Source organism: Ailuropoda melanoleuca, chromosome 1 (assembly GCF_002007445.2).
Source record: "Ailuropoda melanoleuca isolate Jingjing chromosome 1, ASM200744v2, whole genome shotgun sequence".
Taxonomy (NCBI): domain Eukaryota; kingdom Metazoa; phylum Chordata; class Mammalia; order Carnivora; family Ursidae; genus Ailuropoda; species Ailuropoda melanoleuca.
In genome coordinates this window covers 172422689-172441971 of record NC_048218.1, presented here as the reverse complement: position 1 = coordinate 172441971, position 19283 = coordinate 172422689, and the positions used below count along the sequence as shown (strand labels likewise).

Here is a 19283-nt window from a genome sequence, read left to right as displayed (position 1 = left end):
TGTCCTGGCAAAGCCAAGTGAGTTTCTGCGTGAGTTTATATCTGTGGCTCTGTGAAACAAGTGAAGAAATTTCTCAGGAGACTTTGGTGTAGCAAAACGTCACTGAAGCGGCTGGTGCTTTGGTGGGTATTCTGTAAATGTCAGAGAATCTATAATGTTGTTTTAACAGATAACCGTGTCCACTAACTCTTAATAAATAATTATCTAAAGCACCGCCTTGGGAGGTATTGGGATGGTCGTGGGATGATGCAGCTTGCACTTCCCTGCCCCATCTGCCCGGATGCTCTTTCAACCAGGCGCTGTTCTCAAGGCATGCTGTGCACTGCGTGTTTGTCCTTCACAGGGAACTAAAGGAGAAGATCCAGCCAGAAATCTTGGAGCTGATCAAGCAGCAACGCCTGAACCGCCTCGTGGAAGGGACCTGCTTTAGGAAACTCAACTGCCGGCGGAGGCAAGGTATTGTGTCTGGGGCCACTGTGCCCCCGGCTAGGGTGAGCGGTGGCCTGCTCCATGGGGAAGCATGGCGTATGGGTGCCGGTTTAAAAGGAGGCCTTGCAGCTTTGGACTCAGAATGGGTATAGCAGTCCAGGTAAGTTCTGACTCCCCATGCGTACCTGGGGAAAATCAAAGAATTACCAGAAGACCCATGGTACTGAAAAGCCACCTGAGCTCTTTAGTGCCACAAGTCTGCTAGTAGGTGTGCAAGAAGAGCCAACATGTATCGAGAGTTTACCATGTACCAGGTTCTCATTTTACTTATTTTAATGCATTTCATCCTCATGGTAACCCTAGGTAACCCTGTGATTATACCCACTTCACAGATAAGGAAACTGAGACACTGAGGAGTTAAATAAGTTGCCCAAAGTTGTGGAAGAGCAAGGATTCATACTCCAGCAACTCTATGGCCCTTTCTTTCATTTTATTTTTATTTAAAAAAAATTTTTTTATGGGTTAATGACTCACTCTTCTGTCAGGAGAGCCGGCCCCCATAGCTGGACTTGATCTTGGAACTTCCAGCATGGATGGCCCTAATTCTCAAATCCCCATACTGATTCCCTTCTAGGTGAAAATTACTTTATCTGGAGATAGAAGCAACAGTGAACCAAGGTGGGATAGAATCGGTTTTCATAATCTTGCAAGAGGAACGTGAATTTTAATCCCAAAATACCATGTCCAAATGGGTGCCATTAGACTAGTTCCAAGAGGCAGGAGGCACTTCCAGCTGGTTCTCAGTCAGGGACGTAAAGTCCTTTGATTGCTTTCTTCCTCTCTTGACAGGCTGCTGATTGCAAAGTCACAGGATTCATATCATACTGTCCTCTAAACAAACAGAAAACAAAACTGAAAAATAAGATCTGGGGAGAGGTGACAAGATTGAGGGACAACCAGGAATGAGTCTAAGCGGTAGAACCTCTACCAGGAAGAACACCCGTTACAGCCCAGGAGAAACTCTGGCAGATATTTGTGACAATCAGTGGCTGCTCTGCCCAGATGCAGAGCTCACCCACTAATGACAAACATCATTTTGTGTTTATGCCGAACCCATCCCCCGGCCATTTACTTTAATGACTTTGTGCTGAATATTGAGTAAATTCAAACTATTTCAAATATTATGGGTAAAAATCATGTTAAGGAACTTCCAAAGGCAGAATTTCCTTGAGAAATGAACACATAGGTTGTTCCCAAAGGATGGCAAGCTATGGCACTGAGCTTCCAAAGGGACCTCAGGGGAGAGGACAATGGGTAGGATAATAATAAGAGCTGAGTTCCAGCTGGGACTGAGAAAGGCTGGCTTTGGGAGAGCAGCTCCTTCCTTTCTCACCGCACTCCTTGCATCTAGACATCGGTCATCAGGGCAAATGCTTTTCCAGAAGATAGTGTGGTATGGTGGTGAGGGCAAGAGCCCTGGGGCCAGATGAAATGGGTGCAGTCCTGCCTCTCCCCCAACCAGCTGTGTGATGGTGGACAGTCTTCCCATCAGAAATGGGGATAACAGTGCCTGTGTCCTGAAGTTAGTGTGAGGAGGGAAGGTAATCATGAATGTAGCCCTCAGAAAGCCACAACAAAGGGTAGCAGCTACTCTTCTAGGAGATTGTGTAGGAAAAGAGCAATGAGCTGGGAGTGAGCAGACTTGACTCGAGGCTTCACAACTCTAAGTAACCAAATGAGAGCCTTTAGGCAGACATGTGACCTCTCAGGACTACAATTTCCCATCAAATAAGTGGGAGAATTGGACTAGATGATCTCTTAGCTCACTTAGCCAGATAGTCGATTCTATGCTTGATCTCTTCATCACCTTTGGAAAAATCAATAGTCAGGACATACTGCTCCCATAGGATGATTTATAAAGTTTTTATTTACTTGGCATGGGCAAAGGACATAGAAGTGGGAGGAGGAGAGAGGAGATGGCACACGGATACATACCATCCAACGCCTCCACTGATGTCTAGCTAGAACCCTCCAGAACATAATTCAAAGAGCTCAGCTTAACCTTCCAGTCTACTTTACCATGAGTCTTCCCTTTCTAGGCTGAAATGGATAAAACTCTACTAGACTAATACTGTTTCTAGATATAATAATGACAGTCTTTTGGCTTAAGAAGTATTAGCCCATTATTTTTCCAGTTTTGTAAATTTTTCCAGTTTTGTAAAAACGAATTACCTAATGAACAAAAAATATTAGCATCTAGATTATGAATTTATTAGTTAAGCTCCATAGGGAGGCTGGCCATCTGTGTTTAATATAAAATCATCCTTCTGGGTGCATAACGGAAGGCCTTTTGGTGTTTGGTAAATGGATTTAAAATCTCTGTGCATAAAAGTAGGGATTCAAAGCAGACTGTGATGAAATTGGTTTCTTACCACCCCATTGAAACATTCCACTTAGATTTACACAGATTAATGAGGATATGACGTAAAATCATTTTTTAAAAGATTTTATTTATTTATTTGAGAGAGAGAGAGTAAAAGAGAGCATGAGCAGGGGGAGGGGCAGAGGGAGAAGCAGACTCCCTGCTGATCAGGGAGCCTGGCCTGGGGCTCCATCCCAGGACCCTGAGATCATGACCAGAGCAGAAGGCAGACGCTTAACTGACTGAGCCCCCCCAGGCGCCCCCGTAAAATCATTTTAATCCCTTCGAAAGATGTGTACTTCTACAGGAGCTCTCAGAAGGCAACAGACACATGCCCTCCCAGGTTAAAGAGCAAGCACGTTATAAAGGAATGGCGGCCACACTCCATTTAAACTTGTTCAACAGTGAGTCAGATACAGATGAGCCCGATTTAAGCATTAACTGTACAGGGGATAATATGAAAAAGCTTTCTGTCCCACAAAACCAGAAAGCAGGGGAGCAGACAGAGTCCTTTACCACACCACATTTGGCTAGAAGACGCAAGTTAATACCTACCCATCCTTCTGCCTGCCTCACTCGCAGCTCTGCTACTTGGTTAGACTGATGTCGATATTCGCAAATCTGGGTTTCTAGGAATTCTGGCCACATTAGAACTTGGAGGCAGTAAGTCATGTGAGACACATCAAGAGGCACTGAAGTCCCTGCTTCCCCACTCGCTTATTGGGCAGCCTTAGGCAACCTACTAGATCTCTCTATGTTCCTATTTCCTCATCTGCCAAGTGATGTCAGTTGTAAGTAAGGGTTAAATAAAATCCTGCGTTTATAGCACTCAGTAGAGTGCTTCGCACATTGTCAAACATGCTTTAGGGCTATTTAGCATTAATTTTAGCTTGTAGATCCTCAGAATATAGGTTTTTAAACATAGGTGGGAGAGTGGCAATGGATGTCACATACCAACCTCACTCCATTCTGTTCCCTCCACAGAGTAGCTAAGGTGCCCGTCAGACTCCTTTACAGTGAGATCTGTTGGCTTGCTTCTGTGCCCCCCGGGCTTCTGCAGGACCGAATTCAGGTGAAATTCCGGAAGTTGTCTGTGGTAGAGCCATTATTTGCGTCATGAGAATCTGCAGGATCAGGAACTACTCCCTATTTTCCTTATATTTCAGAGATTAGAGTCTTTCAGGATCCTTCATGTTGAATATTCTTGGTAAGAGCCCAGGGCTACACACTGGAGTGTCATTACAAGAAATGATAGCATGAAACGTTTGCTTCTCATTGAAAACATTGTCCATTTTGTTGGCCAGCATCCCTTCTCTAAGCAGTAACACAGCAACCTTCTCTAAGCACTACTATGGCAAACTTAGTTTGGAACTTGGATGCTAGCAAAGCATGTGCCCCGAGGAACTGGCTTGCTTCCGTGTCACTGCCAGGGGTGATCTACCTTACCTTGGTCTCTCCGTTCTCTCAGAAAACCTAGAGCCAACTGGTATATTCAGGTGCAGTAACCAAATGAACCTTCCTTAAGAGCAGGCTGTTTCTTCCTCTAGCCCCCATTGAAATTTTCATTTGCTATTTAATTAAACTTTATCATAATTCATTTTTATTAAAAAAAAACAGGGATAAATCACATATTTTCAAAGGAAGAAAATCCAGTTGATTTTCAGGGACAAAGTACTTTCCAGTAGCTCAAAAGAAGAGATGATCCTTGTTCTCAGAAGGTGAAGGAAGCAGGAGTGGACAAGAGGGGTTACTGTTAACAGGAAGCACAGGAAGATGCTAAAAGCTGTGAGCCAGCTCTGTGCAGGGTGCAGAAATGGATATTTTATATATGTTTTAGATAGTAATTAACATTACTTAACAAAACAGGAATAGGGATCCCTAAGATTCTTACATCTTGGCCGAGGCTGCTTAGCTGATGTGTGAGGGCCGGGTGGGGAGCCCAGGTCTCTGTGACTCCAAAGCAGCAGTTAGGCCAAACCGTCTTTGAAAGGATTTGGAGCTCTGGAGTCAACTTCTCTTGTGAAAGGAAGCAGCAGTCTGCAGGGGGCCAGAACTCGGAATCAGAACACCATCCCTCGTTCTAAAGATTCTCCAGTGCAATGAAGATTTGGAAGGCAGGATGGCCTCTGTCTCTGTGTATATTCATTGTCTTCCTTTACTGGACCAACAAGCAATCTGGTATCTCATCACCTCAAAGAAGACATCTCCCCTTAAAAACATGGCTGGGGTCCCTCGTGTTTTCTATGACTCGGAAAGCTTCAGGCCTAGGCAGGAAAAAGAACTGAACACACTAAAGATATTGCACATTTTAGGCTAACCTACAAAAGCTCCAAAATCCTAATAGAAGTGCCCTAAGATTTTACTTTAGTAAAGGCCACCTGCTTCCCAAACACAGAACTCTCAGGGCTCCCTGGGCCAGCAGCCACCTGCCAACTGGGGGCTTTGCACCCAAGATAAAGATGTCCCCGTGAGTCCTCGGCAGAGCTGATCAAGACTCCGTTCTTGCTGTGCCCTGTGTCTCTCTGACCCGCCCAGCATTTCACACTCAACAATGGTACCTAGTATTCAGTTTGCCCAACTGCCCTGCAGTCCTGCTGGCCAGCCCCAGACGTGTCTCTAGCCTTGAATGCTGAAGACTAACGGTCAGTCATACAATTGGGTATAGCTACCTATGGCTCATTTAATTGAACTAAAATACAATTTAAAACTTATTTTCTTACTATTTGATAAGTATCTATGGAGTATTTCTGTCATTGCAGAAAGTTCTTTCAAACAGTGCTGCAAGAATTACAGTTGTCCATGGTTATTAGCTCAGTAATGATCTGTGCAACATTGGGAATAGCTTTAATCAGCCCTGGAGACCTTACCAGTCTTGTGAGCTCTGAAACCAGCTTTTCTCTCTGATCCTGCACACACACACGTGCACACACATGCGTGCACGCCCACATACACGCACTCATACAGAGACAGACCAAGAAAGTGAAGCACACAATTGTCTCCTTCTTGTCAGTTTTTTAATTTGGAAAATGAAGAAATGGCTATTAACGTGCTAACACTCGTAATTGACTGGAAGACCCCTATATTAACTCCTGTTTATTCTTTCAATGCTAGTAAACAATCTTTGATAATGTTCTCACTGCTTCCTGCTAATTGCTTTTAGTGACACAATCCACTCATTCATTGCCCAGAGGGCTTGAGGAACTGGTAGCATCATGCTGGGTTTTGAAAAGAAATACACATTTTTCTTACCATAAAAGAAACTGCAAATCAAGTTGCTGCTGCTGGCTGACACGAAATTGTCTCACGCGACGAGCCAGCCTGGTTTGTTGCTCGGAGCTGCCAGTTCCACTGTCCTTGAGGCAGACACACACCAGTTACGATGCCTCTAAACCTTCCCCGAGCTAAGGACTCCAGGCTTTCTCCTGAGGAGAAAGGCCTGTCATGGCATCTGCCCTTTTGCTTATGAGTCAAAACAGCCTCCCCAAGACTTTCAGCCACGTCTCCAGTGTTGTCATCCATCCAAGACTTGCTGTTTGACGGGGAGGAACAGAGCAATTGGTTACATGCATGACGTACAGATCTTTTCGCTCTCTCCCTATTTTAGTAGTGGCCTGAGAAAGAGAAGCTCATATAGGACAGGAAAGGAGTTAGCCAGAGGTAGGAGGACATCGATCAGCCATGCACCGCAGGCTGTTACAGTGGGGTTCCAGGAGGCCTTTTGTGTTTCTTTTCAGCGAACATCCACCACAACTTTGCAAAGACAGTGGTTGCTTTACTTGCAGGAACCCTGATAAATAGCCACTGTTCTCCCAGGGTTTCTGAGTAGAAGGAAGAACACGCCGCACAAGACACCTTCCCTATTCCTATTTTCCCTGCCGTAGAGTCAGAGTTGCTGAGTCCCTGTGCCTACTTCCTAAACCAGGGAAACAAGCGTTTCCACCATGTTTCTCTCAGTTGCCACCAAGAACCGAGGGAGCTCCTCATCCTCGATCTTCTTGGCTCTGTCTCTCGTGTCTGCCTTTCACCCTGGTAATTTTTTGCTGTACACAGTAGAGTCCTGTCTGCATTGCAGGCACACTGCAAATATTCGTTGGATAAGAAAACGTCCCTTGAAATCATATGCAGCAGAAATTTTTGAAGTCTTACAAACGCATGTGAGTTGTGCGTTTTACTTCACAGTGTATCTGTGTGCACTGTGTGCACTACTTCTGCCAATATCCTGAGAATGAATGATCTTTGACTGCATCATATTGGCCCTTGGGCTTTACGTTACTACCATTACCCCTAGAGCTTATCCTAGCTTAAGAAGTGAGGAACCCCTGAAAAGAACAGTTTGGGTCCTTACTCAGAATAAGACCAGCGTGTCCCAGTGCACAGCTCACCGACTTCCTTGCCAGCTTTCTGAGACCCATCAGTTGCTCACTTAGTTAAAAATCCCACCGTCGATGTATCAGGGGAAGGAAGCTTCATAGTAAATCTCTCCAGCCTACTTTGTGCAGTCTCTGCAGGCCGTTTAGATAAGGTGAGAGCTCCCTTTGGGGAGGAGGAACCGACACAGCCTGTCATGCAGGCCCCCCGAGAGCATTCCTGATGGTCATGGCCAAAGCACTGCCTGCTCCTTTGCAATTCACAGTTCCTATTGTGAATCACGAGTCCGATTCCCAAATGTGTTCTCCTCATGGAGAACTGGTGATTATATGTTTGCCTAATTGAAATGACTGTAGATTAGTCAGGGAGTAACTTTATTTTCTCCCTTTGAAATAGTCTGTCAGGAAAGTGACCTGTGTTGTATGTGTAGATATAACATGATTTTGAAAATTGAGCAATGCCAGATGTTTCCCTAGCCATCAAATAACTTTTCCTTTCCTCTCAAATTTTTCCAGCAGAGTTCAGATTCTTTTTAAACTATATGGATTGCCATATTCTGACTACATTCAAGAATTCTCAAACCCCATTTATAGATGAGGAAGATGGGAATCACAGAGGCATTTTGCTCTTGTGGATTAAGTTTGGGCGTTTTCTTTGTTCATTATGTGGCTTTTCCTTCCATTTTTAATACTTTATTTTTTCTATTGAAAGAGTCCAAGTTAATACATAAGTTTTGCAGTAAAGACAATTTTGGATAGGAAAACACTTTCCTTACAATGTTACGGAGCACTTTCTAATCAGAGTAGTTTCAAAACAATACGTTTGTAGACGCAGTAATGAGGTGACTTGACCAAGGCCATCATGTTCGCCAGCTGTGTAACTGCACAGAGGGACTTACAGGTCATAGATGCTTTCAAGGTCATACATGCTTTGTGTCTTAAGTCCCCTTGGGTCCTCATTTATCAATTTAGCCAACACCAACTGTGCTACTCCTATGTGCAGGCACTGTGCCAAGAGATTGGAACAGTAGCATTACGAGACAGGGGCTGTCATTAGAGAGCCCTGGCTTCTCCACACTGTCTGGGCTCATGAGTACCCTGAGGTTTGTGGCAAATAATGAGAAACACCAAGATGTAACATTGTATGGTGACAGATGGTAACTACGTTTATTGTGGTGACCATTTTGTAAAATATAGAAGTACAGAANTCCTCTTCCATCAGTAACTATTCACAGTACACGTGCTAGGGCAAGTCGCTTACCTAAGGTTTGTGGCAAATAATGAGAAACACCAAGATGTAACATTGTATGGTGACAGATGGTAACTACGTTTATTGTGGTGACCATTTTGTAAAATATAGAAGTACAGAATCACTATGTTGTACATCTGAAATTAAAAAATATTTTTTTACTTAAGACAAAAACAAAGAAATAGACATCACCAGGGCCTTAGGGTCATTCTTATAAATAACTCCCTCAACTTAACCTGCTGTGCATTCCAATGTAATAAAAATGTTTGTATAAGCCTGTGAGATAGGAAGAAGTGTGCTTTTGGAATTGGAATAAACAAGGCTTTCCCACAGGAATGGTCTCATATGATTGGAAGGAGGAGTCTCTGAAACTGCCCTAGAAACACATTCTGGCAGGAAGGGGTGGGAATCTCTCCCAGTGGGACAGGTTTATTACACTCACCATCACTTTATTTTTTAATTTTTTAAAAGATTTTATGTATTTATTTGAGAGAGAGAGCATGAGGGGAAAAGAGAGAGAGAGCACAGCCTGGGGGAGGGGCAGAGGGAGAAGCAGACCTGCCCAGCTGAGCAGGGAGCCCAATGTGGGGCTCTATCCCAGGACCCCGGGATCATAACCTGAGCCGAAGGCAGACGCTCAATGACTGAGCCACCCAGGCATCCCAAATCCCTGAATTATTTTAAGATGATTTCCTCGTGAATTCCATTCCTTGTGTGTACCACTAGCATCCTAACAATTCATTCTTGGATTAATTGATGTGTATTAGCCCCAGGGGTGGGGGTCTGGCGTACCAACTCAGATATGGCACACAGCTATCTCAACAGTCTTAACAGCTCAGAGAAGACTGTGGAAACAGAAGAGTTCCAAGAAAGCTGGTTTTTCTACATCTCCCTCCCCACTATTGCCAGACCTACATGGACAAGGAATAATTCCCATAGTCATTACAGGTACTGATGAAATAACCCTCTGGAAACCACCGCCTTGGAAAACCTGGTGCCGTTATTCCTGAAGGATTAAATAACCTGCTGAGTGGTTAACAGGACAGTGCTAACTAGACATCAGCATCAAAAGAGGACTTATTACCCAGGGCCCTAGAATTCCTTCCTTCCTGAAGACTGAAAATCAGATGTTTTGCTTGTTCTTCCAGGCAAGCCTATTAGGAAACAAATTTGTCGATATTTTTGGAAATCAGAATCACTTACCTTATAAATTTGTGTGTGTGTTTTGTTTTGTTTTTTTCCCTTCAGACAAATTTTGGTACTGTCGACTTTCACCCAACCATAAGGTCCTACACTATGGAGACTTGGAAGAGAGTCCTCAGGGGGAAGTGCCCCACGATTCCTTGCAGGACAAACGTAAGTGGCTCTCCTGTGTAGGAGGACTGAGTTTGGGTGGTTGGTTTAGCTTCCTGGTCACAAAATAGCGTGCAGGAAAGCTACCAACCCAAATTAGACAACCCACTGGGCATGTCTCATCTTGTTAAGTCCCAGCCTGAGCATTCTCATCATGCATGAGACCCTGATGGATTAGGGATTTGGGGCTGAAGAGGGAGGGTGCAAAAGGAATGTTCACATATCTTTCCCGAAGGACATAAACCTAGGGTTCAGACATCCACTTTTGCACTACTTTCCAGGTGTTGTTTCAAGGAGCAAAGACGATATAAACTTGGCTCCATCAGTTGTCTTTTTCTGGTGACCCAAAATGATTTTTTAAAAGATGGAGCACTGGGTGTTATACACAAACAATCATGGAACACTACATCAAAAACTAATGTTGTACTATATGGTGACAAACACAACATAATAATAATAATAATAAAAAATAAAAGATTGTATCTATTCATTTGAAATAAAGAGTGAGCAAGAGAGCAGGAGTAGAGGGAGAGGGAGAAGCAGGCTCCCTGCTGCTCAGGGAGCTTGACGTGGGACTCGATCCCAGAATCCTGGGATCATGACCTAAACCAAAGGCAGACACTCAACGGACTGAGCCACCCGGGCACTGCGACCCAAAATAATTTCACATTTATTCATTTATTCATTATAGGTTAGTGTATCCCATCATTATAATGCAGAGCTAATGGCAGACCCCAGAATGGCTAACCTACTTCAGAGAAGTAACTGAGACACTTAGAAAAATCCATGATCAGTTACATTCTACTGTCAGCTAACTATTCCCTGAAATACTTATTATTTGTATTTATTTGCTGTTTCTGTATGATGTCTGTTTTAACGTGTATGTTTTGGAGAGCCAGTAATTTTCTAGACTATTTTAGCCCAACACCCAACCAGGTTCCAGGTTTTTAGACAGTAATAAGTGTACAAATTAAACAGGTATAGAAACATTAAAATACACAAGGGTGATGAATTTATTTGGAAAAGAAATGAGATAAAATGAACATAACCTCAGAGGATATCCCATGTAGAAAAACCAAAGAGTGAGAGATTGAGAAAACAAATAAAAACACTTTTGAATAGCCTTCAAAATTCACATCGACCCTGCATGGGTCATATAAGCATGTCCCAGACCAAATCCTTACCCCCACATCCTAGCACCTTTCTGCTTGTCACCCCAAGGCCCACTGAAGTCAGCTCTGGACTGCCTTCCTTGCAGCTCGTGGCCACCAAAGGCAACAAGTAACCACAAGTGAGAAATTCCTGACACATTCAGACTCTGGGCTGACATATCAGGCAGATAGCCTGGAACATTCTCCCTTCCTCTAGCTTCAAAATGAAACAGTCGGTCTTTGTAGAGTCATTTAGTTCAGAAAGCTATCTTGTTTGCTGTCATAAGAGCACTGCCTCCCTGGCCCACATTATTGGCCCCACTGGTGGGAAGAGCAGGAAATCTGAAAGGCACAACTGCAAAGTCTGGGACAGCATTTGTGCATCCCTACTGTGGCAGTGTTCTGAGCCTCTACCAGTAACGAGGACCCTGCCCCATCAGGTCTCAGAAAGCCTTCCCCTTTCCACCATGGACAAGCTGGACCAGTGGTTCTGAGGGTGGCCCTTGGACCATGAGCAGCATCTCCTGAAAACTTACTAGAAATCCAGATTCTCTGGCCTCAGCTCAGTCCCACTGAATCAGAAACTGGGAGTGGGGGCCAGCAATCTCAGTCTTCATAGATTCTCTAGGCAATTCTGATGCACACCCAAAATGAGAACCCCTGAGCTGGATACTGCCTGATACTCTTCTCTTCATGGTGATTTCCCAAAGTTGGCTTCACCAGTAAGTAAATATTTTAAAAGAACAAAAAAAAGTGAATTGATGGTGGGTTGCCAACATTTAATTTGGGGGGGGAGTCTATTAAAAAATGAGATCCAACTAAAATTTATTATCACATTCCTTTCATTAAAAAAAGAGCTCTTGATCATGAAAAACAATAAGGAAGACCTGAAAGACCTAATCTTGGAATATAGGACAGTCCCGTCTACTAAATTAAATTAGCTTTATTAAAAACTCACAGCTGTGTCTTCATTATCCTTTCTTTGCTATTAACTGGTAAAAACTCACTGGTGAAACCTCCTTCATGAACTTGGAACTGTCCAGAGGCCAGCAATTTGGAATCACTGCTCTACAGTGGTTAAATAAAGAGGTAAATTTACTGTTGCTCAAGGCAACCAGAAGTTCTATACAAAGTCTTCCATAGTCTTGTTCTTAACCTGACCAGGAAATAGGGAAAGTGGCCTGGGCAGAACACACACACGCACATGCACACAGAGCTTGAGTCATTGTTTCCCCACGTGGGCCAGTGAATCGGCTCTCCCACTCACTGGACATATTATTTATCCCTATATTTATAGGGACATAATCCTCTTCTCAACCCACAGATAGACATTTGGTTGGCATTGATTGCAGGTTTTATATGCAGCACTCCCATTCTAGCTGGTTCTGTTGCTTCGGAAATTGGTAGTTCTACTCCTAGAGAAGGTCAAGGCGCAGACAACTCCTGAGTCTTGTAGGGGAAGTTCCTGGGCTTACCTGCAAGCAGATACCCCCAGCTCTAGCAAGGCCTGCACCCCCAAGAGCCCAGGGTGAAAGTAACTAGCTATAAACCCGGAGTGGCAATGCCAGGGAGAACCAGCTTGCCAGAATGGTTGCAGAAGAGCAAGGCCAGAGCTGCAAATCTCCAAACAGCTTTTGGTTGTGGCCATGAAGTGATATTGGTTCTGGGAAAGGGTTACAATGGTCCCTTCTGACAATGGCTCCAAAAACTCTAGACTTCCCCTTCCACTGCAGCCTTTGAAAGCCCGTACCTCAGAGTTCAGAAGAGCTGCTCCCTCAACAGTTTATCCATTGCAGGATAAACCAGGAATGCATACCGGTACGGGTGTATGCACATAGGAGGGTGTGCGTGTGCGTGTGTTGGTGAGATTGTGTCTGTATGCACATATGAGCCAGGGAGGGTGTGTATTCATGTGAGAAGTAAAATGGACCTAGTATGTGCCTGGGATAAGCAGGCCCCAGCTTAGAAAACTCAATTTGGCTGCTTCAGACCTGCCACTGGTTTACATTTAATTCCAATTCTGCATTCTGCCCATCCTCTTAGAGCCCTTAGAAGTCATAAACCTCATTCCACTAGAAAAATGAAATGTTCCTTTAATTAATATCAAGTGCCATCACTCTTGCCATGTTCGATTGCCCTCTCCTGAGACCAAGGGTGAAATTGTCTTCCGCCCCTTGAGTTAATCAGTGCTGAATATTGAGATATTGATGAATCAAAGAGTGTAATTGAATCTTCTTAATACAGAGAGGGTGAGTGGAGATCTAGGGCCTCTCCTTAGCTGTCGTCACCCCAAAGGGTTAGGAAATCTCTTCTCATATTACTTCTGTTTGGCAGGAGATATGGCCCCACATCCCAATCACCATGTTTACAGGCTCTCATCACCCCCACTAGACACTAGACTCCGCAGCTTTCCAGCCATGCCCCAGGCCCCTCACTGCTGCCCTTTGAAAGAATCTAGGCCAGACCTCCTCACTCCCTCATCAAAGGGGCCAGGGAGGAGAAGGCTCACCCCTCACAAGGCGATTAATCCTGTTATGGAGGATGAGAGGAGCAGCTGAAACAGCAAAGCAAAGTGGGCAATTTGGGTCACCGAAGCACAGTGGATAATTCAGGTCTCTCGATCTACAGAGACAATTAATTTTGATTATTGATAATGAGAATAATTGTGAACAACATTTATTGAGGGCTTACTATATGCCAGGCACTGTGCTAAGAGCTCTACGTAAATTACCCTCTCACCAACCTGGAGAGGTAGACATCATTGCCCTTCCTTTACAGACAAGGAAACTGAGGTACAGAAAAATTTAAATAACCTGTTCAAGGTCCCATGACCCTGTCCTGCCTAGATGAAAAGCCAACAGTGATCCCGCTCCAGCACTAGGACATCATTCTTGGAGCAGCTCTATGACGCAGCTGCTGCTAGAGCTCCACATTGCCGGCAAGGAGGCTTAGGCTCCAAGCACTTCGGCCCAAAGTGGAACAGATCCAGGGGTGGATCTAGAAGTCAAAGCCAGTCTGTGACTCCAAAGGCGTGCCCCTCCCACTGCCCTGTGCTGCCAAGTTAGAGATCGGATTCTTCACTGAACCGTGCAGGGATAGGACCCAACTGTGCCCCTCTGTATCACCACTCACAGGAGTGTCTGTGGAGCTGTGTATACAGCAAGTGCTCGTGGCTTACTAGCTACTTCCTGGGGTAGTTTCTGCCTCAGTCGGGCTCCCAGTGGTGAAACCTAACACTATTTTGGGGGCCCCACTTCCTTTTTCAAATGTATTTTTCTTTCAAATCACAATTCCAATGCCTTCCACAGATACTAGTGGTCACAGAGTTTCCTGGAGTATCTGAAGTGATCACCACATCTGGGGCTGTGTTCAGCATGATTTGGGGTGCTTCCAAACATAGGGAGAAGCCATGACCAAGCTAGAGAGCATAGAGTGGAAGGAAAAAAGTCCCAACTCTGTCCCCCACTATGTGACATTACATAATTTACTTCCTCTCTTTAGGTCTCAGTCTTCCCATCTGTAAAATGGTAGTATTAAATGAGATTGTCTCACTCCAGCTCAAAGTGAGAAAAGGTTTGGAAGAAATGAGGCCATGCCCCAAGGATTTAGAGTGGGGGGTGGGGCGCCAGCAGGGACCCTTTTATCTCTCCTGTCTCTGGGCACCACTTCTTTATACTGCTCCCACATANGAAGAAATGAGGCCATGCCCCAAGGATTTAGAGTGGGGGGTGGGGCGCCAGCAGGGACCCTTTTATCTCTCCTGTCTCTGGGCACCACTTCTTTATACTGCTCCCACATAAAAAAGCCTAATGGAAACCGTAGCCTGACTTTGAAGCAATCAAGAGCCCCCCTCTGCCTCCTCAGAGTGTAGCTTCAAGAGACATGAGTCTGATTCTGCTCATGGGAATAGAAAGGATGGCGTTCTAGCCCTTCTGATGCCTAATCTTCCAGTGCATCTAGAGACAAGCTATGCAAAGAGCAACCTTTAAAAGCCACACTGTATTTTTGGAATTTTGTGTTTCCTCTTAGCCATAATCCTGTGAGTAATACAGCAGCTTGTCTCCTTGACAGGGGACAATACATATAAAAAACAGAATATGTACTGCCACAAGCACGGCGGAAAAGTGCCTTTTCTCCCCTGAAGCCTTCTCATTAGAGATTCTGAAACTACTCCCACTGTAGACTTTTGTGTTCCTCTTGTCCCGTTCCATATGATAGGTTTTCAAAGCCAAAGGGTAACTTAGTATTTATAGATTGTAGAAACTCTTTCTAGTTCATTGACTATGTTATATAGCACACAACAAAAGACTTTTTCCGTAAGGTACTTGTGACTTGAACTCCATCTGAAGCTTGAGAAGGCTTTTGAATGTGTAGGTTAACTCTTTCACAAATTCACTTCGATGCTGGAGGTCCAACTGAAAAGTAAACACGGAGTCAACCCAATTTCCTGAGGTGCCCAAATGTCCCCTTCCTGGGGTAGTGATTAGGCAACCAGATTGACCACCGAGGGGAACAGGGCTGATTATTGGTTATAAAAATGGATTTCAGGAGAGCTGAAGTCAGTGAATGTTATGGTCAAAGTAGGTCCAGGAATTATAGAGACCATGTATAGGAACCTGCCAATCCAAAGGGGCAGGAAAGGCATCCCAAGTAAAGGATTACGCCACTCAAGATAGGCCGCATTGCTGCGTTCTGCTGCAGGAACAAGCCCAGATCTCAGTGGCTTACGACAAGAGCTTCTCACTCCCGTTACATAACTGACATGGGCTGTGAAAGGACTGTGCCACACAGTCCCTTGGGGACACAGGCCAGTGGCTGCTGTGCCATCCCACACCTGTGCCATCTGGATGGAATGTGTGGCCTGTTCAGTTTCTGAAGAGGCTGGAGGAAGTGGACTTTTTACTGCCTCCTTCAGGAAGAGACATGCATGCCATTGCCTTTCACATTTCACTGGCCAGACCTAATCCTATGGCCCCACCTAAATGCAAAGGTTGCTGGGAAATGTAGTCTTTCATACACCCAGAAAGGGAGGAAAGCCAGATATTGGTCAGCACAAGTAATACCTGCCAACATGATCTAGAATCAGGACTGCAAGATGAAGGAACAGATGTGATGGGACAGAGAGCAGGGAGTATATGCAGAGGTTCCTGAAGAGTTCATTACAACCCTACTTTTCTCTAGGGTTAGAGAAAGCTCTAGGGCTGTCAACAGATTTGAACAATGTCTTAGCAATTTTAGGGTACCTGGAAAATATTAGCTTTTAAAGGGCCTTCCTGTTGTATCATTTTGATATTCTATATGTTTCATAATTTCATCTTCATCTAAATCTCTCCCCCACAACACAATTCATCAGTAAAGTATGTGAACTTTAATTATGAAATCTCTCATCATCTTCGTCATTAAGGGAGACTAAGGCATTGATTACTCGAAGTTTCTGCAGATCCTAAGTGGGTCCCTAGGTTCACAGTCCCTTGTGGGACTAAAAGATTAGGGATTGAAGAGGGACAGGTGACTTCACAGTTTTTTAAAGTGTGGTTCCAAACCATCTTACTGTCTTCTCTCTCAGATGATCTTGACAAAAGTTTGAAATGCACAAACCTGTCCATGTCTTTTATCTTCCTCCAAATCCTGAGTAAGACACGAGATAACATCATTTTATCTAACTGCATTATTCTCAGAATCTCCAAGATAAATACCAGCTACCATTTCCCTATCAGAAGAGAATGTTCCCTTTCTTCAATTGAGTTTACTTTCGTTGTCTGTAAAATAGGGATTTAAAAAAAAATAACTGCCTCACAGAGTTGCTGTGAGAATTAAAGAGACGGTAGAGAGTGAGAATTTGGAGAGAGAGTGTTCAGATCCTGATCGGTTTTTTTGTTTTGTTTTGCTTTGTTTTGTTTTGTTTTGTTTTGTTTTGTTTTGTTTTTGGTAAGGTTCTCCTCATTATCCAAAACTCAGAAGCTAATAGATGCAGCTACTGTAGCAGGAGATAGCAGTGTGTGCGAAGCACCTCGCGTGTTCCTGGCAGCAGGAACTAATACCAGTACTAGTACTGCTGGTAGTAGGATGATTACTGCTGATTCTGATACCATCACTTTTACGCAGTGATGATGGGTTTTCTTAGGGATTTGTTTTAGGGAACCAAGTTCTGCTTGTGAACATAGATTTTTCTCCCCAGGGATGCTTTTTAGCAGAATATAAGAAGCCATTTTAGTTTCTGGTCTTGGGATTTTGCCTGACTTCTCTTTCTCTTTTTATCTCTTTTCTTTCCTCGTGTTGCAGTAGTTCAGGAATGACAGCTGCGCTCGCAGACTCCATGCTCAGCCTTGCTTCTTTCCTGACATCTCAACTCTCCCACGGTGTAGTGACTTTCATTTTCTCTTATGAATTGCAGTGCCGGTGGCAGATATCAAAGCTGTGGTGACGGGGAAGGACTGCCCTCATATGAAAGAGAAAGGTGCCCTTAAACAAAACAAGGTATGATTTCCAAATTCTTGTGAATAGTGCTGTCTGCACAGTGCAGTCTGCGACGGCTGGGGGGCCCAGCCCCGCGTTAGTAGCAATGCGCGTGTGCGTGCATGTGCGTGTATGTGCGTGCATGCATGTGCGTGCCGTGCTATTGCACATCACTTACTCAACTCTCCTTTCCTCTTCCCTGACTGCTTTTACATCCCTTAGCCTTATGCTTTCACTGATCACTTCCAAATCCCCCACCACCACCTCTTCCATTCTCTCCCTTCCTGTCTCCTGACAGCCCTAGGAATTGCCGCTGCCCCCCCCCATTGTTGTTACCCAAGCCACCCTCAAGCCTTCTCTGCTCATCCCCATCCATTCTCTGGGTCTCTCCTAACCTCCCATTTATGTTCATGTTCTCCATTCCCTAACTTCCACCCCAATCTCTTCCATTTCTCCTGCTGTCCTTACCATCCCAGTAGCCTCTCTGGAGTCTCTGTGAAGCCAGGGAAAAGCAGAGACCAGAGGATTCAAAACATTTTAGAAAACTTAAGGGACTGATAGCCTTCAGCATTATGGAAAGTACTGTGAAATAACTAAAACCCAGCTTAAAGGAGAAAATTTCCCCAAAGGTGAATATTGCTTAAATCCTCTGCATATCACAATACTTTTCACCCTCCCCTCCTAGTTTACCAAGCAGCTGTTCATCATAACCGCCCATGTCCCGTACTAGAGGGCACTATCTGAAAAGATGGAAGAATTTCCTTTGCCCCCACTTTGAAGATATTTGCCCTTGGAAGGGCCACCAGGGGGCCAATTCTTTGTTTCCACCTCGCAGCATCTTGTAATACATAGTACCCATCCATGAACAAAATTATCTAGATTGATTTGGGTGCTCCAGCCACCTTGGTACCAAAAATATCCCATAGATCAATTGTACTGTAGGAGTACTATTTAGGGAGATAAAGGGGAGCAGATACAGCCAAGAAGGCCAATAGCAAGATCATTGCTTTCTAAATCACGTAAGTATAACTCACCTCAACTCTATATGAATTTCTTCTTTGTCACTCCTGTCACAGCACCATCATATAATGCGCTTAACTGACAAGCATAATGATATAAGGGCATGCCTCTGAGTCTGTGGGTCACATGTTACACAACACTTTTCTCTTCCTCATGATATGGGGAAACAGGGATTGTACCGCGCTCATCACATCTCAGAGGAGCATCCTTAACCACACCAGCAAGTTCCCAGTCTTCATGGTTTGTCTCCTCTACCACCTGATATGCACAGCACAGTCTCAGGAAGCACTGGCTCTGCTCAGTTCCAGCACTGGCTCCACTCAGCCCCATGGTTATATGACAGTTGGAGCTGAGCAGGAAACAGTGTGGGAAAATCGGCAGCAACAAGAGTTTACAACCCAAAGAAGCCCAAGAAGGATGCAGCTGGCAGCAAAACAGACTGCCAGGACTCATGCACTCTGAGTAGGGATAGAGAGAATTAGGTAAAATACGTGTGGAGAGACTGGTTTCGGTCCCAACATGTAAGGCACTTGGGAATTGTCACTCCTATCCTTGTAGTAAGAAGAAACCGAATAAAGTGAAAGTCAACAATTTTCTTGGACCTACCAGGGAACTGAGGTTGCCGGGCACATGGCCAGCCTGGAATCTGGAGAGTCAAGTGCGTCCAGAGAATCACAGCCAGATCTGCTCACCTGGAGCAGAATCCACTGGAGCTATATAAACTGTAGGATCACTTAAATGACAATTCTGACTAATTGCTGTAGGCTGACTATGGGCTAGTGTGAGGGTGAAAAACTTAGGGTTTCAGTCTCCTAGGGGCCATACTTTCATGGGCT

General features: G+C 44.5%; 1 protein-coding gene across 9 annotated transcripts in view; it reads left to right on the top strand.

Moving 5' to 3' along the window:
- ELMO1 (engulfment and cell motility 1) overlaps nucleotides 1-19283 on the top strand; it is a 521109-nt gene that overhangs the window by 487541 nt on the left and 14285 nt on the right. For all 9 annotated transcript variants that reach the window (XM_034659738.1, XM_034659793.1, XM_034659646.1 and 6 more), the window contains 3 exons: nucleotides 344-456; nucleotides 9716-9823; nucleotides 17366-17448. In XM_034659738.1, the coding sequence (XP_034515629.1) occupies nucleotides 344-456; nucleotides 9716-9823; nucleotides 17366-17448 (304 nt within the window). The remainder of the gene's footprint in view (nucleotides 1-343; nucleotides 457-9715; nucleotides 9824-17365; nucleotides 17449-19283) is intronic.